At 41.3% G+C, this 25,815-nt stretch overlaps 1 protein-coding gene across 1 annotated transcript in view; it reads right to left on the bottom strand.

The window, feature by feature from the left end:
* pbx3b (pre-B-cell leukemia homeobox 3b) overlaps positions 1 to 3,048 on the bottom strand; it is an 87,240-nt gene extending 84,192 nt beyond the window's left edge. The window contains 2 exon segments of the mRNA XM_077002973.1: positions 797 to 870; positions 1,615 to 3,048. Coding sequence (XP_076859088.1) covers positions 797 to 870; positions 1,615 to 1,808 — 268 coding nt within the window. The 5' untranslated portion in view covers positions 1,809 to 3,048.
* Between the last annotated feature and the right edge of the window lie 22,767 nt (positions 3,049 to 25,815).

The raw sequence follows: 25,815 nt of genomic DNA, 5'->3' as shown, positions 1-25,815 counted from the left end.
TTTTTTTCTTATATTTGTATGAATTCGTGAGAGATTGGTGCTATCTCGTTTTACTGGTAGCTTCACTAATGTCTTCAGTGTCAGCGAGGCGACGGTTCACAATGTCGACGTCCCGCATAATAAAATGGAGGCAATAATTAGGTCCGCCAATAGTGCCAATAATTATCCTGTAAATGGGACATATAATTAGGCTAAAGACCACAGGAATTGGACTGCCCTCCGGTCCACATTTCAATAGCTTACTGGCGAAGGAGCACACTGTACACTAGCGGTGATAATGAAGTAAACTGGACAAACACCAGCACGCACTAACACGCACGCTTGGACCGGCTGGTGCAGACCACGCAGTGATGTTTGGTACCGGCGGCGTTCGCTCTTTCTGTGGAGCCAAGCAACACAATGTGCGGCTGGCGCGGTGGACTGGGCTCGTTCGTGCTCACGAGTGGTGCAGATGAACCGTGAGACCCCGGTGAGATAAAGCAGGCTCCCCCAGCCTCCTTCACACACACACACACACACACACACACACACACACACACACACACACACACACACACACACACACACACACATTCAAGCATCTCTCCGGAGTCAACTTGCGCTTTCTTTGCGCATACGACGCAGTGACGCGCTATTCGGCTTAGCCGCAAATCCCCGAGACACAGAGTGACCAATGAAACAGGAGCAGGGGAGATGTAGTAAAGGTGTAGTAAAGGTGTAGTAAAGATGGCGCGGTGTGGAGGTAGTGGCACAGCCGCCTGTTCCTCACACGTCCGTGTGTGTTGGGCAGTCTCACCTGTTTTCTCCTTGATCTCACACAGCACGCTGAAGAGTGCAGGCTTCATCCTGTGGCAGTTCAGCCCGTGTTTCCTGTTTCAGTTGGGACAACACACAGCATTGATATATAGTCACTACCAATTAATCACGCGCTTGCGTTTTTAACGTTGTTCTTCATTTTATACAAGTGTGAACTGAGTGTTTCCTGTTTCAAAAATCATCATGTGGGGTGAAAGGAGATTTTCAAACGGCTGTTCACTTTTGAGTCTTTATTACCTCCTACGAGACGCTGCATTACAAATAACTGCATGTTTTATCACCAATAATAGGATGCGCATAACCCTAACCTAAACCCTAAACCTTAACCCTAACCTAAACCCTAAACCCTACACCCTAGCCCTAGGCTTACTAAGACAGGCCTCCAACAGCAGGATAGTGAAGCTCAAACTTTTAATGAAATGCCCACAAGTGTTTTTTTCAGTTACTGAAACACACACGCAACCCACGTGTGATGCAAGGTTAGATTATATATTGATCGTTATTTTAAAAGTTTGAAAGTAAGGGAAGGTAGCCCTAGTTATGAGATCTAAGCGAATATAAATGCTTTATGGACTTTCACAGACCAGCAGTGCAACTTTAGTAAACTGATATGTGGTCAACCAGATGCTGTATCGCTCTGTGCAGGACGATACAGTGAATAAAGTTGGACATACAATAATGAAATATAATTGTCTGTATAGTGGGACCAAGCGTTAGCTCTACAAGAACCAACGCGCAATTTTATTCATCTATATTTTAACCATTCAAACGGTCAATAATTTAAAGAAATGCACCAACTTTGCTTGCGCCTCGTCCAGACTTTGGTCTGTTATGGTCATGATTTGATGAAGGATGTCTCCGATGTCTTGTTTTCTCCCGTCCCCGTCAGTGCCGTCGTGTGCGTGTGGAGGGAGAGTCATGCCTCCCTGGACCGGGTGCGCGGCCAGGCTCACCCCGCCGAGACTTTGCATCATACGGGCTTGTTCCTCCATAGTCCGTGGCTACAGTCAATACGCGTCTGCTCACTGGGGATGGTGGATACGCGGCGGTGAACACATGCAAACCCAGTACATTAAATCATGAACACTGATGTGATCCGGGGTGTCGAGGGTAAAACGGTCCGCGGCCAGAAGGCGAACAGCATGAATCACGACCACCGAAGATACAGCAGGTCTGTCCAAATCACTTCATCACACCAGAAGATTCACAATTGTCCTCAAATCCTGCGTTGAAAATGTGATAAAGGACAAATATCAGCGGTGTTATTTAAAGTTGGGATGTAAGAACCGCGGTTGTTGGCTGGGAATGGTCCGGACCTTCATGCCAAACGGACTTTGTCTTAGAAAATCTGAAGAGTTGGAGCTGGAGACGCGCTGGTGTCCCCGGGATCAGCAGTCTTCTGTCTTTCTTCTTTTGTATTTCTTGAAAAAAAATTTGCTCAAATCCACACTACCGACAGAAGGAGAATATCCAGTGTTGTGATATAAAAGAGCAGATTAAATAAACGCGTTAAAAACACACAAAACGTTCAGTGTGAACAGCCAAAATGAAGTCTTTCCAAAAACGCGATCCTGAAAATAAAAAAATAAGGAAATGATAAGCACCGACAGCGAGAATTACAGACTAAACTTGACAGTAAAAAAATATATAAAATGTCCGGAAAAAAAAAGTTTTCTTAGGATGAGTGGGGGGAAAAATTAATTAGGCGCCATAAAGCGATGCGTAAAAAGCTGGTGAGATGTGTGTGGGTAGCAGTGTGTGAGGAGTGTGTGTGTGTGGTGTGTGTAGTGTGTTTATGCTCCTGCTGAGATGTATGAGGCTGGAGTAGATTGACAGGGCGCCAGTCACTCAGTGTGGACGTGTCAGAGCAGGAAAAACACACAAATGGAGATAAACACGCTGGCTCCGCCCCGCAGGAGAAGGAGGGTCCAGGGTCTCGTCACTTCTCGCCGGAGCCCCGAAAACAAAACGGCAGCGCGCTCCTAATGACACTGGTGATGATGAAGATGATGATGATGATCAGAGCAGAAGATCGCTGAAGTCCCACTTTGAGCCTCATTTAGAGCGCGTGCGTTCAGCGCCGTCACATCACACACGTGAGCGTTTGCAATAAAACACGCGGAGTTTTACACGGCGACACTACAGCGGTAATGAATGAGCTGCGCCTCCACAACACGGCGAGGTTCGGCCGCCTCCACCGAGCCCAGCACCGACATGTTTATAATACTGCAACTCACCGCTCCCAACCAATCAGCGCTTTGCGTTTGTGTGAGTGACCGTGTGAACACCCAATAGTCTCCGTCCGCCGCACACGAAGCCCCGCCTTCCGAGCTTAATACCTACGGTCGTGCAGAGAGATATCAACTTCTGATTGGTCGTTGCCACGGGTGACATCTACAGCACGAGCAGGCGGCGCGCGCAGGGCTCTTCTGCAGTTGCTATGGTAGCAGACTGGTCGGTAAGCTGGACGCGGAGCTGCAACGTTTGCGCGCGCATAATGTGTTTGGCTTCTCCTGCACTTATTACTTTTTCACTAAAATGGAGGGCCAAAAACTAAATGCTTATGTTTTAATGTTTTTGCTAGTTTTTATATATATTATCTGTTTAAATTGCTTCTGCATATTTTTATTTTTATTCCTACTTCTAACCAAATAGCTTTCGGCAGTGTTGAATACACGTATTCAAGTGTTTAATAACTGCTTTTTGTGTTTTACACACATGTATATTATACATATTCTATTTATTTACTCTCACATTTTATGATCTTTCTTTTCTTACTTTATATATTTTCTTATGTCCTTAAATATTTTCACTGCAGCTTGTTCACAATTACTTTAGTATTTTAGTAAATGATTGGCTAATCTTTAAATGGTAAACGTTATTCAAGTGGATGTAGTGGTGTAAATAGATGGCAGATGACAATTGCCTGCATACACAAAAGTGACGTTTTTGTATGTTTCAATATACATAAAAAAACGAAAAGGAAAAAAAACACTTTGACATAAAACTGTAGTGATGTTATGCTACCTAGTGTTAAAACACAAAAGACAAAGGCTTTGGTGGTGGTGCTACAGCAGGCCCTTCAGAGGCAGCACTACTGACACCACAGACTCGGCTGTGATGGAACTAATTACCAAGACTGAGAGACAAAGCCAGGCTGAGAAAATAGAGCTGTTAATTTGGGTGCGGTTAGATAGTCAATCACACACCTCTCCAATCACAACTGCACATGGTGGAAGAGGGTGGTGGGACCCAGGGGTCACTGCATCACTGTGTCACTGCATCACCGCATCACTGCATCACTGTGTCATTGCATCACTGTATCACTGCATCACCGCATCACTGTGTCACTGCATCACTGTGTCACTGTGTTATTGCATCACTGTATCACTGTATCACTGCATCACTGTCACTGCATCACTGTGTCACCGCATCACTGTGTCACTGCATCACTGTGTCACCGCATCACTGTATCACTGCATCACTGTGTCACTGCATCACTGTGTCACCGCATCACTGTATCACTGTGTCACTGCATCACTGTCACTGTGTCACCGCATCACTGTGTCACTGCATCACTGTGTCACTGCATCACTGTGTCACTGTGTCACCGCATCACTGTGTCACTGTGTCACCTGCCTGCATCACACACCAATTCAACAAGGGGAAATTAATACCAGCTAATTAAGGAGCAAAGAATCAGATATGCAGAAAATGTATATGTCCTCTGGGTGCTACCATGGGAGAAAGAAAATACACATAACTTGTGTATAACTTGTGTACATAACTTGTGTATAACTTGTGTACATAACTTGCCAGGAAGCTCAATGCTGAATTGTCTTGCTTTGTGTTTATTATTTGAGCAACAGTGTATAGACTGTGAAAGGAGTGAATAAATAGGAAGAGGTCTCCTTATTTTTCACATCATGCAATATTTAACACAGTAGTTTGAAAAGTATTACCTGTTAATTTTAAATAAATATAAATTAAAGAAATCGTTTTTTTTATTATAAAGAGTGGAACCAATTGTAGTATGCTTACTTAACCTCTTCAGGAATTGTATGCACTACTGTTGGAAACATTGATTGCTGTTGATTGCACTGTAGGGTTTAATGGGGTGTGATAGATCATATATTAGTCATAATTTATATTAAGTCACAGAAATCATAAAATATCTATTTGCTCACATCTAACTTTAGTTCAAATAGTCATATAACTACACAATGCACTTTTTTAATTGTTTTAGCTGTAGTGTATGTATGTGTGTCGGATCAATATTTTATTTTTTAAGTTACATAATAAACATATTTTAAGGGAATAAATTTAAGTAGTCAATATTTGCAAAAATCAGCCCCATATAATAACTTGGGGAGCAAATAATTAATTTGTTAACCTTGCTGAATTTTAAGCAACTTGCAATAAATTTTAAGAACCTCTCAAGACCCAAAGCAAACATCTCCCTATCTCTCTCTCTCTCTCTCTCTCTCTCTCTCTCTCTCTCTCTCTCTCTCTCTCTCTCTCTCTCTCTCTCTCTCTCTCTCTCCTTCTCTACCAAGCTGTGTGGTTCTGCCTGTTCTTATTCACTTGACCTTGAAGCATCAACCCAACACACTCCAGAGTGTAGTGAACGAGAGTCCCAGACCTACTGCATTTATCATTACAATACTGAGCTGTCAAGTCACACTGCACACCTGTCAGAGGGGCTCACAGGAGCAGCTACACATCCCGCTCTACTGCAGTGCCTGATTCTTCATCCCCGTGCACTGCACGCCTTTTCACCACTATTTCCTTCCATATGTCAACATAATTCATTTCCTGGACCATGACAGCAAATCTTTGGAAATAAAAAAGTTCTTAGTTTCTAGTTTTGCTGTGTTTACATGACAGGATCATGTTTGGCGTAGTGAAGAGCTTATAACTCATCACTGTGGATTATATTGTAATCTAATAAAGAGGAAGGTGGATTCTGATTTATGAATGTGTTGTTTGTTGTTATTGTGCATTTAGTTTAAAACAGTACGTAGTGTACATTATGTCCTCAAATGTAATCACACTGTAGTGGAAAGCCAAAGCCAGTGGAAATTGTTGATATATTCCATATTACATAAGTTGTAAAGTGGTCCGTTTTCCAATTTATATAAGACTGCATTCTTTCATTACATATCATTCTACACTTAATACATTTATGCAATATTAGATTTGAACTTATTTACTAATTTGCCATCCAGAAGAAATATGGTAAACAAGTGATAAAAATCAGTATCACAGTATTTTTATGACATATTAAAATATCATGCGATATCACTGGGGAGCTTCTTGTTCAGTCTCAGTGTGTTGCTTTTTATAAATAAGAAAAAATAGTTCTAAAATTATTGAGTGCAATTAACATTTCAAAATATGTAGTTCCCCAGTTAATTAATTCATGCTTAATTATGTATCACCTCTCCATGTACATGTGCTAATTAGGGATAAAATCTTCCACCTATGACAGCCCCTCATCCTATCCAATAATATGCACATTTTCCCTAAAAGAATTGTCTTTTGATAAGTGAATAGGTTGTCACACACCACACACCCCTTAACAAACTACACGAAAGTGGAAAGACATCACTGTGTCATATGTTGGAATTGATATTGCACTTTTTACAGTGACAGCCAAAAACTACCCACAGGTGTCTCAGAAGCCAGTGACTATGTTGTCATATTTCATTTAGGCATCCTTCTGCAAAGCTATAATTACCTAATTAGCTTGTTAATTAGGAGATTATCATTTACTGATAGAGTGGCTGGCTGAGTGGTGAAGGAAAGAGTGAAGTAAAACTAGGAGGAAGTTATGGTGTGTGTATTACCTTAATGTATGTGTTCTACTGTAGCTAGGTCAGGAATCAACAATAGTGATAGTTAGTAATGATAATAGTGATAATCAACAACCGTTTTGACAGATTTAGGAAGACTGAGTCTGTTTCTTAACACAAAATAATACTGTGGCAAAGTTTTGCTATCATGTCTTTTATAATCATTGATATTGTGGAAATCCCTTCAATTAGATTTACATAAAGGGCAAGATAAACGTTAAAAAGCAAGCAAAACGGTGACTAGATTAAATGTATTGTAGTGTTCAATTACATCTAATGTATAGATTAAATTTATTGTAGTGTACAATTACATCTAATGTATAGATTAAATGTATTTAATGTGCTCAAACAATGGGAAATCCTGTCATGAAAGAGAATCAAATGTATATACACAACATGTTCTTCTTTTCACACATTTTCAGGGCAAAAAACGTACGTAGTGAAAAAAACTGGAAACAGGAACACTCCATACATGCCAGGATACTACCATAAAACCAATTTGCTTCTTACAAATTTGTAATAAATATCTTTCACAAACTCATAATGAAATCCATCTACTGACACGAGGTTTTTAATCAGATGTTCACAAAGCCTGCTGTTCAGAAAATGTAGAAACTGTTACCAAAGGAAATCAAATCAGTTCAACGCTCTCATTACTTACATACCGGCAGGCTACACAGCATAGTTCACATTTAGTTTCCATACCAGATCAGCAGGTTAACAGCGAGTCTCAAATTGGAGAAGCATACAAACAGCAAGAAAAAGGTGTGTATAAGTATATTAAAATGGTATCCGCTGTTTGAAGGGAAAGCAAGCGCTTGTGTGAGCAGACTAACGCACAAATAACACTGAGAGCGTCTTCTACAAAAGCATATGTAGTTCGACTGTTTAACGATGACTTTTAAAACCAAACGAAATTCCAGTAGCCTTACACACCATGTGTTGGTTTAGAACAATTCAGTGGTTTCTTTTAAAATATGCATGACACGACTTTATTAATTGTCACCGTGAAACTCCTGGCATTATATCTTGCGCTTGAAAGGGACCAGTGGTCTGGCTCTCCCATCACCGGGGTTACATCAGCAGCAGTCTGCTCTCTCGTCTGGGTGTCGCCAGTCTAGTCTCTCCACAGTCTCTCGTCTGGGTGTCGCCAAGCCATGTCCTGCTGCTGAGGAAATGAGCAGGTCGCTCAGTGCCAGAGACATTACTAACCACGTTACCACCAGCGTCTCATCTGCTTTGCGCTCACCGTTTCCCGATATTCGCTGCACTACATCATTGTTACGGACTAATGCGAACACACTAAAAGCGAGACCGTGTTAGTCCTCCCTGTCCTCCCTGTCCCTACGATGAAGACGAGATAGTTTTACAGCACAACGAGGACAGCTGAGGAATGTGGCTGTACAATTATCTATGTTCATTTAGGTTTGTCCCTTCCCTGTTTAAACCACGAATACATCTGAGTTATTTGTTTGAATATTAGCATTGCAAAGTATAATGTTTATGATTTGTAAGAAAACGTATAATAACACTTTACACATATATAAACCTGACGTGAGGTAGGACGTCATCAGGTAATAAAACAGATTTTGCCTTTTAATAAACCTGTAATGCTATCACCTCTTAAACATGGACAGATGACTCATACCTTAAATCCTTAAATAAGTTTCTTTCTCTCTCTCTCTCTCTCTCTCTCTCTCTCTCTCTCTCTCTCTCTCTCTCTCTCTCTCTCTCTCTCTCTCTCTCTCTTCCCTTCTTCTCTCCAGATGTATTTGGTCAGTGCTTGTTGTTTCACTCCCAGCCCAGGTGGATAAATAAGAAGGAAATATTGCATCTGCCATTGTATGTTGTTAACTCCCCCCTATAGTCATTAACTCATCTGAAGTGCAATCATAGAGTGGGAGGCAAATTAACAAACCATTAAAAATGTTATAAATACACAATTAGCATGCCAGCGTTTACATGACACCTTCATGGAGCTGCAATAATTTTTGATTGGGAGGCTCCTGTCTCCTGTCCCTATGTCTGTCTCACTCTCTGTCTCTTTCCCTATGTCTGTCTCACTCTCTGTCTCTTTCCCTATGTCTGTCTCACTCTCTGTCTCCTGTCCCTATGTCTGTCTCACTCTCTGTCTCTTTCCCTGTCACCCCCCCTCCTCCTTTTAGTCTTGTGCCTGCTGAATGCAGAGTTTGTGGAAACAAGGTCTGATTTAATAGGCTGTTGGTGGTGAGTATCTTCTCCGTTCATCAAAGAGGAGGGACAGAGGTAGAATATTACAAAGACCCTTTCTCTTTTCTTGAATCATACTTTCATTTTTTTCTCTGGGGAATGTATTCTTCTCCGCCAGCAGTTACAATTTAAGTGAATCTCTTGCGTATTTGAAACTGTGCAATAGTGAAAGTGGTTATACAGTAGAGGGCAGTCTGGATGAGGCCCAGCTAAACATAGAGCATCAGCCTCAGTTTCTTGGGTCGATTGTAATAGGGTCATAAGCTAGTCTGGATCATATTTTAGCATTTAGCCCCCAGGTTATTACAGTGAACCCACTTGATGGTCACTGATATGAGATTACTGCTAAATCAATGAGCTAATGAAACCATAATGGTGTATTTCAATCAAATATCAAATAAATGTTTTTTATGAAGTTTCGCTTCATTTGAGCAGGTTAGTAACAATGTTCCTCAGAAGAAAAAATGTCTCCCTGAGGTTGTAAAAAAGAAGATCTTTAACATTTATGATATCAGTGGAAACCTGATTGAGACCTTACCATAGTCTAACTGTAGTACTGGCACAGATTGAAACACTGTACATGCATGTATAGAGAGTGAAATGTGACTACAGTTAATCACTTTATTTTGAAAATATGTTATCTGTTTACATTCTTGTTTTTGTACTTGTAAATATTGCAAGTTTTATATATTTGGACCATCTTACTTTTCATTGAATTTTAATTATTATTATTTTTAGTTAAACAGAAAAATCTAATGCATTCTTTACAGCTCCAAATACGCTCTAAAATAACATTCATGGTTGAAATGAACCATGCAAACCTGTGGCTTTGCCCTACGTGTCCTGTGATCTGAGGTTCTGGTTTGGGGCAGTGGCAGGCAGCGATCCCCTGTGGGAGCTTCATCCAGCCGGGGCTCCTTGGCCAGCTCCGTGAAGACCAGGCAGATGTGAGGGACCAGGGTCTGCAGTGAAGCTCCCAGGCGGGGCGTGAGAGGTACAGTGGCTCTACGCCCCCCATGATCAATCATCCTCCGCTTGTCCTCCCCAGCCTGCAGCTGTTCCCCCACTGTCTCGGGTGGGAGTGCCCTCCTCGCTTTGCTTAAAATTATTACACAGGCCATAAACCTACAGAGCTCTTAACGTTCCAACACAGAGTAGTCACTATAACCTTTAAGATTAGCCCAGGGTGCCTTGGACAAGGGCCATATATTCCAGCCAATGCAGGGTCAGGTGTCTGGCTAGCTTCCTCACCGTCCTGTCCACGGAAGTGTTCAGTGCTCCAGGATTTAATTGCCACTTGCAGGCCAATCTCAGGAGCCTCATTGATCCCGTTTATGATTGGTTTGGGCCAAGGTCTTGATTCCAAGGTCGCCCCCTCCCTGGAATGCTCCTCAAACTGTGTGGCCATGCAGACCTGTTTTGATAGTGCTGTAAAACAAGAGGTCACTAGCACTTGTTGACTATTATGACTTTTATGGGATCTACTCCTATGTAGGAAAAACAGTGTGTTAGTAGCAAAGCAAGCTTCACATTTGTAATAACATTTTGATCACTGGTTTAGTCAAGGTAGTGTAATGTGAAGCATACTTTTCTTACTTTGTCCAGTGTAAAGTGCATTTTCTCGTCATGAGACAAAAAACCAACTACTTCTACTTCAGTATCTAAGTGCACAGCCTGTTCAGTTCTATTGATTTTAGCTTCCAGTACAGAGGGTGGCTATCTGACCCAGCTAGAGATAACTCATCCACAACTTTTTTTTCACACCTATTTATCAACCATTTGAAATTGTCTGGAAGAAATCCGACAGCACATTGCCTGTGTTTGAATCTCCACATTGTGACAGACATCAGTATTGCCTGTGTTACACCTTAGGTAATACACACCAGTTAGGGGAACAGAGTAATGTGGCAGCCGATTTTATAAGAGCATACTCAAGATTACCTCATAGTTATAGACAGTTGAGTCATCTGCATATCAAATCAACCAGTTCAATTTAGATTTATTCTAGAAGCTGATCTGGGACCAGCAATCCATCTCTTGCTGCTCATCCAGTATGAATGAAACATATCCACAGGTCAGACCCAAACGTATCTAAATCACTACAGCTCAGCTGCCCCAACCTCGACTCCTCTATTGACATAATGCCAGATATGACACTATTAGTCAACGTGTAGCGATGGTCATTTGATAAATAGAACCATAAATTGTTGACAAAACAATTTGTGATATATTGTGTTAGTGATGGGTTGTACTGCTTATCAAAGTAATCTGGTAGCGGTCTCCATTCATCAGAGTAATGTGCATAGTCCTCATGATGGGAGAGAATGTGCAGGAGAAAAATCATCTTAAAGCAGTATTAGCACCTTGGTTTAATCTGTCGGAATTACCTCTGACTTAATGGTCATTTTTACCTTTAATGCTGCCATTCTACAGTATATAGTATGCTAATTACCTGTCTTGGTCGCAAGATGAAATTTCAGTGTTTTCTTATTTAGTTATTTAGCAAAGAAAACACTTAAACAATGCAATATATTAACTATTGTATTAGAAAATTAGTGAATTTGCACAATCTTTTATTTTATTCTCTATTATACAATAATTTAAGCATGTTAAATCCATATTTCCCTGAGCCATCTCTATTCTTAAATGATGTATGCCTAACACTATATTACCATTCTGTAGTTACTGTTACTTTGCGTAGTAAGCAGTAGATATCTCTATCTTCTTTCGAAGTAAGCACTACTATTACTACTGCTATTACTACTACTACACCCACCACTGCTACTACTATTACTACTACTGCTACTACTGCTACTACTACTACTACTATTACTACTACTACTGCAACTACTACTACTGCTATTACTACTAATACTACTATTATCAGTATTACTACAACTACTACTACTAATACTGCAACTACTACTATTACTACTACTACTGCTATTACTACCACTACTACTACTACTACTACTACTACTACTACTACTACTACTACTACTACTACTGCTATTACTATTACTACTACTACTGCTGCTGCTATTACTACTACTACCACCACTGCTACTACTATTACTACTACAGCCACCACTGCAACATCTACTACTACTATTACTTCTACTACTGCTATTACTACTACTTATACTACTACTGCTATTAGTATATTACTACTACTACTACTACTACTACTACTACACCCACCACTGCTACTACTACTATTACTACTACTGCTAATACTGCTATTACTACTACTACTACTACTACTGCTGCTATTACTACTACTACCAACACTGCTACTACCACTACTGCTACTACTTCTATTACTACTACTAATACTTCCACTGCTACTATGAATACTACTACTGCTATTAATACTTCTACTACTAACACTGCTACTACGAATACTACTACTGCTATTACTACTACTGCTATTAATATGTCTACTACTACCACTGCTACTACGAATATTACTACTGCTATTAATACTACTAGTACTACTACTACTAGTGCTATTACTACTACTACTACTACTACTGCTACTGCTGCTATTACTACTATTACTACCACCACTGCTACTACTACTATTACTACTACTGCTACTACTACTAATACTACTACTATTACTACTAATACTAGTACTACTACTACTACTAGTAGTAGTAGTACTACTACTACTACTTCTACTACTGCTACTGCTGCTATTACTACTACTACTACTACCACCACTGCTACTACTACTACTGCTACTACTTCTATTAATACTACTGCTATTACTACTACTACAAATACTACTACTGCTATTAATACGACTAGTACTACTACTACTACTACTACTAGTGCTATTACTACTACTACTGCTGCTGCTTTTGCTGCTATTACTACTACTACTACTACTGCTTTTGCTGCTATTACTACTACTACTACTACTAAAACTGCTACTATTACTATTACTACTGCTGCTATTACTACTACTACTACCAAGACTGCTAATACTGCTATTACTACTACTACTACTGCTATTACTACTATTACTATTACTACTACTACTGCTGCTGCTATTACTACTACTATAACCACTGCTACTACTATTACTACTACAGCCACCACTGCAACATCTACTACTGCTATTACTACTACTTTTACTACTACTACTACTACTTCTACTACTACAGCTATTACTACTACAACCACAACTGCTACTACTACTACTACTATTACTATTACTACTGCTGCTATTACTACTACTACTACCAAGACTGCTAATACTGCTATTACTACTACTACTACTGCTATTACTACTATTACTATTACTACTACTACTGCTGCTGCTATTACTACTACTATAACCACTGCTACTACTATTACTACTACAGCCACCACTGCAACATCTACTACTGCTATTACTACTACTTTTACTACTACTACTACTACTTCTACTACTACAGCTATTACTACTACAACCACAACTGCTACTACTACTACTACTATTACTACTACTACTACTGCTATTACTACTACTGCTACTACTGCTAAAACTAGTAGTACAGCTATTACTACTTCTATTACTACTACTGCTATTACTACTACTACTACTCCCACCACTGCTACTACTACTATTACTCCTACTGCTACTACTTCTACTAATAATAATAATAATAATAATAATAATCTTTATTTGTATAGCACCTTTCATACATACATGTAACTCAAAGTGCTTTACAGTATAAATAAAAGAAACATTAAAAGGAGATAAGACAAAGACAAAAAGACAAAAAGAAAATGTTAAAAGAAATTAAAGATAAAAATATTAAGATAACATAAAAAGTAAAAAGTGAAGTAAGATAATAAAAAGTAAAGTAAATAAGATAAAACTATTAAGACAGAGTTTCTTAACTAAAAGCGGATCTAAACAGGAATGTTTTGAGACTGCTCTTAAAACTATGCAAGGATGAAATGCCTCTGAGCTCTTCAGGAAGAGAATTCCAGAGCTTTGGGCCATAGTGGCTAAAAGCACCCTCGCCAATCTTTAATCGGCTTTTAGGAATCACCAGTAGATTACTGTTTGAAGACCTGAGAGACCTGACTGGAACATATCTAACCATCATTTCACTTAGGTAAAGAGGGGCAAGACCATGAAGACATTTAAAAACCATGACTAGAACCTTAAAATCTATTCTAAAGCTGACAGGTAACCAGTGCAGTGAGTGGAGTGCAGGTGTAATATGATCTCTCTTTCTCCTGCGGGTCAGAACCCTTGCAGCCGCGTTCTGAACTCGCTGTAGGTGCGAAATAGAGCTCTTTGGAAGAGCAGATAGAACAGCGTTACAATAATCTAGCCTTGATGTGATAAATGCATGGACAAGTTTTTCACTGTCAGCAGGAGAGAGCATATCTCGGACCTTAGCGATGTTTCGAAGATGAAAGTAAGCTGTCTTGCATGTAGTCATGATGTGTGATTTGAAGCTGAGCTCATTATCAAAGGTGACGCCCAGGTTCTTAACACATTGTCTGGCTTTCAGATTCATTTGATTTAAATAAGTCTGGACATCATTCCTTTGTGAATCACTGCCAAGAACAAGAACCTCTGTCTTCTGTTTATTTAACTGCAGAAAATTGTCAGACATCCATGTCTGTATATCATCTATGCAGTCAAACTAGTACTAGTACTACTACTGCTATTACTACTACTATGTCTACTACTACTACTATTATTACTATTACTACTATTACTACTATTGCTATTACTACTACTACTACAACCACAACTGCTACTACTACTTTTAGTACTACTGATACTTCTGCTATCACTACTACTACCAAAACTGCTACTACTACTATTACTACTACTGCTACTATTAAGACTACTTCTACTACCACCACCACAACTACTACTATTACTCTATTACTACTACTGCTATTACTACTACTACTACCAAACTGCTACTACTACTATTACTACTGCTGCTACTACTGCTATTACTACTAGTAGTACTGCTATTACTACTATTACTACTACTGCTACTATTGCTATTACTACTAGTAGTACTGCTATTACTACTACTACTACTACCACCATTGGAACTACTAATACTGCAATTACTACTACTGCTATTACTACTACTACTACTATTACTACTACTGCTACTACTGCTATTACTATTAGTAGTACTGCTATTACTACTACTACTACCACCATTGGAACTACTAATCCTGCAATTACTACTACTGCTATTTTTACTACTACTACTACTTTCAATTGTTACTACTAATAATAATAAACTTGTTAAATGCTAATGATAGACAACACATATGAGTAACATCATTGTAAGTATTGCAATTGCTACTACTGCTATTACTACTACTAATACTACTACTGCTATTACTACTACTACTACAACAATTGTTACTACTACTAATAATAATAAACTTGTGTTAAATGCTAATGATATAAGTAACAGTTACATATATGTAACAGTATGTTCATTTGCTTGAGTCCTAGACCCTCTGCTATTACTACCACCACTACTACTACTACCACTACCACCACTGCTACTACTACTACTACTATTACTGCTATTACTACTACTGCTACTACTGCTATTTCTACTACTACTACTATGAATGAATGAATGAATACCCAAGGCGCTTTACAATTTAACACAGCTACAAGTCACAGACAACCAATCACACACACCGGCCAGAAGCAGCAGCCAATTGCGCACAGCATACTCTACCGGAAGCCACAGCCCCCTGGGGAACTGAATGGGGTGCAGGAACTACTACTACTACTACTACCATTACTACTACTACTACCACTGCTACTACTTTTACTACTATTACTGTTACTACTACTACTACCATTACTGTGAATACTACTACTACTACTACTACTACTACTATTACTACCACTACTACTACTACTTTAACTACTATTACTGTTATTACTACTACTACCAGTACTGTGAATACTTCTATTACTACCACCACTACTACTTTTTTACTACTACTGCTACTACTACTACTACTACACTACTACTACTTTTACTACTACTTTACTAATACTAATGATAGACAACACATGAGTAACATTATGTTCATTTGCTTGAGTCCTAGACCCTCTGCTATTACTACCACTACTACTACTACCACTACCACCACAGCTACTACTACTACTACTATTACTGCTATTACTACCACTACTACCACCACTGCTAATACTACTATAACTACTACTACTACTGCTGCTGCTATTACTACTACTACTACTACTACTACTACTACTACTACTACTACATGTATTGTTACTACTGCTACTACTAATATTAATGATAGACAACTCATATGAGTAACAGTATGTTCATTTGCTTAAGTGAGTCCTAGACCCTCCCTGTCCTGCAGCTGGCTTACTTCACCACTTCCACTCTTTCCATTGTTTTAATGCAATCTTGGATGAAAGGATGAGATGTCCTCCTGCCCTTGGCTAATTAATATCTCCTGATTCATGTAAGTGCTGTTCTTATGCCTATAAGTCTCTCACAACAGAGACATAAAATCAGGCAACCTTAAGACAGAGAAAAACGAATTACATACAAAAAAACCGTCTTTGCTGCGAGTTTCGAGTGGTGATTAATTAAAAAGGTAATTACAACGCAGAATTTCCCCCCTCTTTTTAAGAGTGATGTAGACTTTCCACTATCATGACCATTAACCAAATTTCTCTTTTAGTCATGAAAAATATTTGTCATTTTTAGAGCTGGCATTATCATCAGAGTATTATTATTTTTCTTCTAGTATTATGCGAATGAGAGAAAATTGCTGATTTAAAAGCTCGCCTTTTCTCTGGTGAGTGCACCTTTAAAATGCAGTAATTAAACTTGACTGTCAATCATGAGGAATGTGGTTTGTGCGTATGTGGGTGTGTGTGGTGTAGGTGTGGGTGTGTGTGCTGTGGGTGTGGTGTGTGTATGGTGTGAGTGTGTGTGGTGTTTGTGGGTGTAATGTGGGTGTGTGTGTGGTGTGAGTGTGGGTGGGTGTGGTTGTGTGTGGTGTGAGTGGGTGTGGGGTGGGTGGTGTGTGTGTGGTGTGGTGTGTGTGTGTGTGGTGTAGGTGTGAGTGGTGTGTGGGTGGGTGAGTGGTGTGTGTTTGGTGTGGGGGTGTGAGTGTGTATGGTGTGGGTGGGTGGGTGTGGTTGTGTGTGTGGTGTGGTTGTGTGTGTGTTGTGTGGGTGTGTGTGTGGGGTGGGTGGGTGTGTGGTGTGGGTGTGTAGTGTGGGTGTGTGTGTGGGTGTGGGGTGGGTGGGTGTGTGCTGTGTGTGTGTTGTGTGGGTGTGTGTGTGGTGTGTGTGTGTTGTGTGTGTGTTGTGTGTGTGTGTGTGGTGTGGGTGTGTAGTGTGTGTGTGTGTGTGTGTTGTGTGGGTGTGTGTGTGGTGTGTGTGTGTGTGTGTGTGTAGTGTGGGTGTGTGTGTGGTGTGTGTGTGGTGTGGGTGTGTAGTGTGTGTGTGTGTGTGTGTGTGTGTGTGTTGTGTGGGTGTGTGTGTGGTGTGTGTGTGTGTGTGTGGTGTGTGTGTGTAGTGTGGGTGTGTGTGTGGTGTGTGTGTGGTGTGGGTATGTGCATGCCCGTGTCTGGCCGGGGGAGGGGGCACTACTTTTTATATTTGCAGGGTGAGAATCTCTTCTGCAGTGGATTCAAGTTGTAGCTTGGTTTGAACTTTGAGTCTTTGAACTGTGATATTAAATTTGGTATCTAATTCGATACAAATAAAATATATATATTTTTTTAATATTTTGATTTGGGATGGCAAGACAAATCAATAGAGCATATCCAACCCTTCTAGTAATTAGTTGGTTTATTTATCTCAGAAACAGATTTATCATTTTATTAGTAAAGACAAAGGGTGCTGAAATTACCTCAACTGAAAGTGTGTATTAACAGGATCATCAGCCCGATCTAGTTCTAATCTTCCTGAAGTCCTTACCAAAGAATACTATTGGAGTTCAGTGGGATTTTGCTAATGCATGCACTGTGTTTGCTATTCAGACAAAATCCTTGCTATTTAATAAAAGTATTATTATTTAAAATCGTTTTCAAAATTTTGCATGAAGAGAGATGTCAGGAACAGCACATGATCACCGTGTGATGCGATACACCTGCCGCTCATCGCCCCTCCCCTTTCGCAACTATTTAAGCTTCCTCCTCTCTCTTCCGGGTTGCGAAGTATTGTTGCCATGCCACATACCAAGCGTTTTCTCAGTGTTACTGCTTTCCCGTGTACCGACCTCTGCTCTCCTCCTAGACCTCGTCCCCTGCCTAGTCCCTTTGTACCTTCTGGCTTCTGTCTCACCGGCGTGACCCTGGACTTTCCTGACTACGATCACAGCACTCCTGCACCACACACCCTGAACAGTTACTCGCCTGTTTGATCACTCTGTAATCGCTGTTTCAATAAAAGGCTGTTATCCGCACTTGGATCCTTGTCTGCCAAATCAGTACGTTACAAGAGAGAGAAGTTTGCATGAACAAGAATATGGAAGTGGATGCAGTTTCCACCATACGGTAACGTACAGTGCCATAGAGTTCCATACAGCACCATAGAGTGCTGTATAGTAACATACAGTTCCGTACAGTGCTGTGCAGGGCCATACAGTACCATACAGTGCCATAGAGCACCATAGAGTGCCACAGTGCTGTACAGGGCCATACAGTACCATAGAGTACCATACAGTACCATAGAGTGCCACAGTGCTGTACAGGGCCATACAGTACCATAGAGTGCCATACAGGACCATAGAGTGCCACAGTGCTGTACAGGGCCATACAGTACCATAGAGTACCATACAGTACTATCATGTTTATTACGTATTACGTTTATCAAACACAAGGGTGACGCAAACGCAAAGTTCGGAATATTTATTATTAAGGGAGCAACAAAACACTAGACAGAAACCCAGGGCACAAACAGGGACTACACTATACAGTAAACCAGACAACTAAGCAAAGCAACAATACATACGAACATACCACACGCACACTACCTAAACGGAGCAGGGAGAATAACAACACTATGGCCGGGCGACTGGACGCAGGGACCTGTGAGGCCGGGCGACGGGACACATGGACCTGGGAGGCCGGGCGACGGGACGCAGGGACCTGGGAGACAGGGGAGACCCCACGGAGTTGGGGTTGTGACGGGACTCTGGGGGGCATGGGCGACAAGGAGGCCCTGGGGAGCTTGGGCGACGAGGAGGCCCTGGGGGGCTTGGGTGACGAGGAGGCCCTGGGGAGCTTGGGCAATGAGGATGTTGGGCTGCTGGGCAGATGTCATCGTGGGAAGAGGCAGCCGGGCAGGCGACATTGAAGGGCGGAGTCGCTGAGCCGACATCATCAGGGGCGGGGCCGCCACGCAGGCATCGTCGGGAGGTGGGGCCGCTGCACAGGAGTCGTCGGGAGGCGGGGCTGCCGCGCAGGAGTCATCGGGAGGTGCGGCTGCCGGGACAGAGTCGTCGAGGGGTGCAGCCGCCGGGTCGGAGTCATCGAGGGGCACGGCCACCGGGTTGACATCATCGTGGGGCGTGGCCACCGAGCAGACATCATCGTGGGGTGTGGCCACCGAGCAGACGTCATCGTGGGCTGTGGCCACCGAGCAGACGTCATCGTGGGGCGTGGCCACCGAGTCGGAGTCATCGGGAGCGGAAGCCCTGAACCCGATTCTGATCGGCAGGTCAGCGGGAATTCCCCCCTACCAAACCTATCCTGCAGTGACTGGCAAAATCCCGCTACTGTCCAAGTGTCTGTAACACGGTGTGCCAGGATGATGTTTGCCCATTCTAGGGCTTTTGCTTTCAATGGAGATCTCATAAACAACACCAGTATGTCCTCAGATGGTTTAGGAACAGTGAGGAATTGGATATAAGACTCACACTGAACTGCTTCACCAAACTGCTTCCACCATCAAACTCCTCAGGACAGAGACATAAGGAGGGCAGCGCTACGGGCTTGGACCTAGAAGCGCTTGGACCGAGTCTAACTGCTTTTTAAAGGCGTCCATGTCAAACGAGGCTATAGGTGCAACCAAGGTCTTTAACTTCTGCTGCGTCATAACAACTGGGTTGGTCATTTTGTAACGTTTATCAAACACCGGGATGACGCAAACGCAAAGTTCGGAATATTTATTATTAAGGGAGCAACAAAACACTAGACAGAAACCCAGGACACAAACAGGGACTACACTATACAATAAAAGACTAATACTATCGAACGAGACAACCAGACAACTAAGCAAAGCAACACTACATACGAACATACCACACGCACACTACCTAAACAGAGCGGGGAGAATAACAACACTATGGGGGGTAACAACGAAGGGGAGGTATGGATTGACAAAGCCTGACGACACTTAAACTCAACGAAGGCAGGATACAACAAAACACGGCGATGTTAAACATAAAACCTAGAGTACAAGACGAGAGACGAGATAAATAACCTGGAATGGACAGAAAGGGCAAGGGATAAAACCATACACAGACGGGGGAAACTAGAGTAAACACTGGACCACAACTCAAGGATACAAAAACCTAGAACAAGAACAAATCAGGAAGGCAAGGAAACTCATGACAGACAAATGCAGGGAGATAAAGAAACGAGATCAAAACCGACATGCAACACGAACGAAAATGCTAACAAGACAAGACGGAGAGAACAAGGCAGAGCAGGACAGGGCAAGGCTAGGACATACTCACACGACATACAATGACCGACACAGAGGACTGAAACAGATGGGATAACAGGGGAAATGGGAAACAGAGGAGTGTAACGACCCAGCAGGCATTTCAACATTGAATCGACGTTGGATTTTGTGTCGATTTTGAAAGGTGAATCAACGTTGATATGCCAACGTCGTTTCAACGTCATACATTCAACCTTGAATAAGCCACAAAATTCACGTTCATGATGCTCAAAATTGCATGGGAGAGAGGACAAAAAACAATTGTATGCCATAATGAAAAAAGAACAATTTTATTTTTTATTCTCTCTGTAAATTTCTTCTCTGAGAACCACCACACAACCTCTCCGGTGCATACTTGAGGTGTTTAGCCATCGTGTCCATTGCCTCCTGTTGTGTGATTTTGTGTCTAAAGAGGAAAAGCAAACATCATAAATACTGTACATCCTGTATACAGTACCATATATATATATAAAAAGACTAGATCTAAAAAACTCGCTCCGTGGTACACTGACCAAACTAGAAACTTAAAACAAATAGCATGTAAATTAGAGCGTAAATGGCGATCTACTAAGTTGGAAGTATTCTACTGTGCCTGGAAGGATAGCATCATTGACTACAAACGGGCACTCGCTAAAGCACGCTCAGCATACCTAGCCTCACTGATAGAGAAAAATAAAAACAATCCTAGATTTCTTTTTAATACTATTTCCAAACTTACAAAAAATCAAGCAGGCGCAGAACCTCAGATTCCAGTAAACCTCACTAGTAATGTATTTATAGATTTTTTTGATAATAAAATAGAGAATATTAGACAAAATATAAAACCTTTTATTAGCAATACAACTGGTATGTCATCTGGTTTGGTTGACATCGATTTAAATCGCATACTGGGAGAAAAACTTGATGCTTTTCATCCACTCCCACAATCAGAATTAGAGAAAATAATTTCTTCCTTAAATTGTGCTACCTGCACACTAGACTCTGTTCCATCAAAGTTATTAAAAGAGGTATTACCAGCGGTAACTGAACCTCTTCTAACTATAGTTAACTCATCCATTACAATAGGTCACATGCCCAAATCATGTAAATTAGCAGTTATTAAACCTCTGATTAAGAAACCAAATCTTGATCCTACTGTACTATCTAATTATAGACCCATTTCAAACACATCATTTATATCTAAGATCATAGAAAAAGCTGTTGCCCAGCAATTATGCCTATATCTGCATAGGCATCACATATTTGAAAAGTTCCAATCTGGTTTTAGGCCCCATCACAGTACTGAAACAGCATTAGTTAAAGTAACAAATGACCTCCTCCTTGCTTCAGATCAAGGTTATGTATCGCTGTTAGTGCTTCTTGATCTTAGTGCAGCTTTCGACACAATTGATCATAGGATCTTGCTAGAAAGGTTAGAACGCTGGGTTGGAGTCTCTGGCACAGCCCTTTCATGGTTTCATTCTTACTTAACAAATCGCTATCAGTTTGTAGAGCTCAATAATATTCCATCCAAACGTACAAAAGTTAAATATGGGATCCCGCAAGGCTCCATTCTAGGACCACTTTTATTTACATTATATATGCTACCATTGGGCAGTTATAAACAAACATGGTGTCAATTTTCACTGCTATGCAGATGACACTCAACTTTACATATCAGCCAAACCTGATGACAAACTCAGTTTAAGAAAAATTGAGGCCTGTGTAAAAGATATTAAATGCTGGATGTCTCTAAACTTCCTCCAACTTAATGAGGACAAAACAGAAGTTCTTCTTCTGGGCCCTAAGGCCTCAAAACAGAAAATTCCAGATCTAATGCTTAATCTCGCAGGCTACCCCATTACACCTGGCACAGTAGCCAAAAACCTAGGCGTCATACTCGACTCTGACCTATCATTTGATAAATACATAGATAATACTACTAGGATAGCTTTTCTACATCTCCGTAACATTGCTAAATTAAGAAATGCATTATCACAGGATGATGCGGAAAAATTGGTGCACGCCTTTGTTAGCTCTAGATTAGACTACTGCAATGCACTACTGTCAGGATGTTCAAATAGGAATCTAAATAAACTTCAAATAGTTCAAAATGCCGCAGCCAGGGTTCTGACCAGAACTAGAAAATTTCAGCATATCAGTCCAGTCCTATCAGCCCTGCATTGGCTCCCAGTTAAATTCCGTATTGACTTTAAAATTCTTTTATTAACTTATAAAGCATTGCACGGGCTTGCTCCTGAGTACCTTCAGGAACTTATTTCCTATTACGAACCCCCACGCCCACTAAGATCACAGGGTGCTGGTCTTTTATTAGTTCCAAAAATTAATAAGGTAACAGCAGGGGGAAGAGCCTTTTCTTGTAAGGCCCCCCAGCTTTGGAATAATCTTCCTAAATGCGTCCGGGACTCCAACACAGTCACAATCTTTAAGTCTAGGTTGAAAACCCACTTATTTAGTTTAGCGTTTGATAATTAATATCCCCCTTAGATAAAAGTACAGATCCAGGGGTTCATAGACAAAGGGTTTTATGGTAGACTGGGGCGCTGGTGCTGTCGTCCTGTCACTGCTCGTGGTCACTCAAGTTTGTTGACAGTGCAGTGGACGGATGCCATTGTCTCAGAATACCCCCAAGCCTATGTTACCTTCTGGTTCTGCCTTTTTAGCTAGGCTGTAATAATTTAACTAAATGCCGGAGTTGCTGCCACACTCCGGAAATGTTTATAATTTTACCTGTCCTGTATATGTCCTCATACAGAGCTAATTTTCCCTGTTTCATTTCTCCACATGGCTGCCCGCCTGTTTGAGGAATAATGAGATGAGGAGACCAACGATCCATCCTGAGCCAGCCACCTCCTGCCTAACCGTATGCATACATCATGATGGACATTATTACATATTTTTCATTTTCTTTCTCTTCTTTCTGTCTAAATTGTTGTTGTTGTTGTCATGGTGACCGGTGTCGGCCAGAGGAGGATGGGTTCCCCCCCTGAGTCTTGGTTCCTCTCAAGGTTTCTTCCTCATGCAAAAAAAACTAGGGAGTTTTTCCTTGCCACTGTCGCCCTTGGCTTGCTCACTGGGGGCTAGGACTCGGCACTTGTAAAGCTGCTTTGTGACAACAACTGTTGTAAAAAGCGCTATATAAATAAAATTTGATTGATTGATTGATACCAACAATTTTTAACAAACGAATATCTAAATTTGTAAAAATATTGAATTTTCATCCACTCGTTTCTAGCTCATGCTAGCTAGTCAGGCATCCTCACAACACCTAGCCAGGAAAGCTAAACAGCTAGCGTTACTGGGGTCGCCTGTTTTAGTAACTCTATGTGTAATTAATAATATTATGCTCCTCAGATATTGACTAAACTTTGACTTTACTTACCGTAACTTTAAAAGATGCCAAGTGAGCAACTGTCACGTTGAGGACCCCGGCCCCTCCCTTTTGGGCGTGTGTTTACGTTGTCCACGTGCATCGTCTGCGTCTGTGGATCTGCATGATTGTGGTTATGTCTTGTGATAATCCGTCTCACCTGTGGCTCGTTTCGTAATCATGTGGGGCTAATGTGGTTTGTCTATCTAATGTGCGCTCGCGCAGTGTCCTGTGCTCGTTGTTGTCTACAGTATACACGTCTGTGTGTTATTACGTGTTCTACGTGCGCTGTATGCGCTATACTTGTGTTCAGAATAAAAGTGACGTCTGTTGAACCAGCGGATCTGTGTCTCGTCCGTCTGCCGCCTCCCGTGTCACAGAACGACGAGCCGACAAGAGACACCCGAAGATGCACGACTCGGCCGAAAAAGAGCCAGCGCCCCAGTAAGCGGCATCACCGCGCTTCTTCCCCTCAGCCGCGCCGAGACGCCGCGCCTACACCAGAGCAGCTGGAGTCGGACCAGGTATGTGCGTTTATGCTGTGCGCGGTTCGGGCGACCGAAGATCCCGTGGTAAAGGAGGAGCTCTACCAAGGGGTGGTGCAGAGGTGGGTAGAGTATTCAACAATTTTACTCAAGTAAAAGTACTGTTACTTGAACCAAATGTTACTCAAGTAAAAGTAAAAGTATGCATCCAAAAATTTACTTGAGTAAAAGTAAAAAAGTACTTTGATAAAAAGCTATTCAAATAGTGAGTAAATGCATGAGTACTGTCTCGTGTCAATAAATTACATCATGGGAAATTGAATTACTGGAAACTGACTTTTAATGATAATAAAAATAATTATAAAAATATATAATATAAAATTTATTTATTATAAATAATTTGTATTTTAGTTTGGTCCTATTTATTAGACCTGTGTAACTTTATGTTTAACTTGCGTGTAAACCTGTGTTTAACTTTAATGTGTTCCACAAAGGCACTAACTGATGAGACTGTCAGCCAATACGTGTAGCTACATCTTGACGCCAATTTGTAGCAAACTTTGGTTCAACTAAATCATCATATGTTGCTAGTTTGAATTGGTTTTTAGTATTGCACTGCGTTACATTTAATAATTACATCATACAAACGTATACCTTAGAGATAGCATTACACAAAATTATATATACGGCAAACTTATCGTATCGTGTTTCCTCAAATTTGATGTTGAGTTCTTGTAGGCTGAAATGTCCACACGTTTTAGCAGACACAACTGACAGTGCATTAACTGTCCTTTTACACGTTTGTAATATGAACATTGGCTGTATGAGGTCAGGGATGCTCGGTAGGTTTTTCTGTCACTTTCTTGCTACCGGTGGAGAAAGTTTGCTTATGTGATCACGTGACTGACCGGCTTCATTTGATTGGTCACTCATACTCAGGTGACAAGACGTTGGTCAGACTTCTCACTGAAAAGACGAATTATTTACAAAACGAAAGTAACAGTAGCGCGCGGCGCAAATCCGATTGTGGCGGAGTAAAAGTCGCGTTTTTCTCAGCACATATTTACTCAAGTAAAAGTCGTTCATATTAAAACTACTCTTACAAGTACATTTTTGTCCAAAAAGCTACTTGAGTAAATGTAACGGAGTAAATGTAACGCGTTCCTACCCACCTCTGGGGTGTTGCGGATGTGGAAGAAGCGAAACCCCTCTCCTTCCCGCGCCCACTCGCCTCTGAGGGTGGGCGCCTGCATGATCGGCGCCACCGCGTCAACCCCAGAGGAGGAGTTCGGAGAGGGGGAGTCCGAGGAAGAGTCCGAGGAAGGAGAGGAGGGG

The sequence above is a fragment of the Brachyhypopomus gauderio genome, chromosome 4, assembly GCF_052324685.1.
Source record: "Brachyhypopomus gauderio isolate BG-103 chromosome 4, BGAUD_0.2, whole genome shotgun sequence".
Classification (NCBI taxonomy): Eukaryota; Metazoa; Chordata; class Actinopteri; order Gymnotiformes; family Hypopomidae; genus Brachyhypopomus; species Brachyhypopomus gauderio.
The sequence above is the reverse complement of the archived record's forward strand: the minus strand, read 5'-3'. Positions and strand labels throughout refer to the sequence as shown.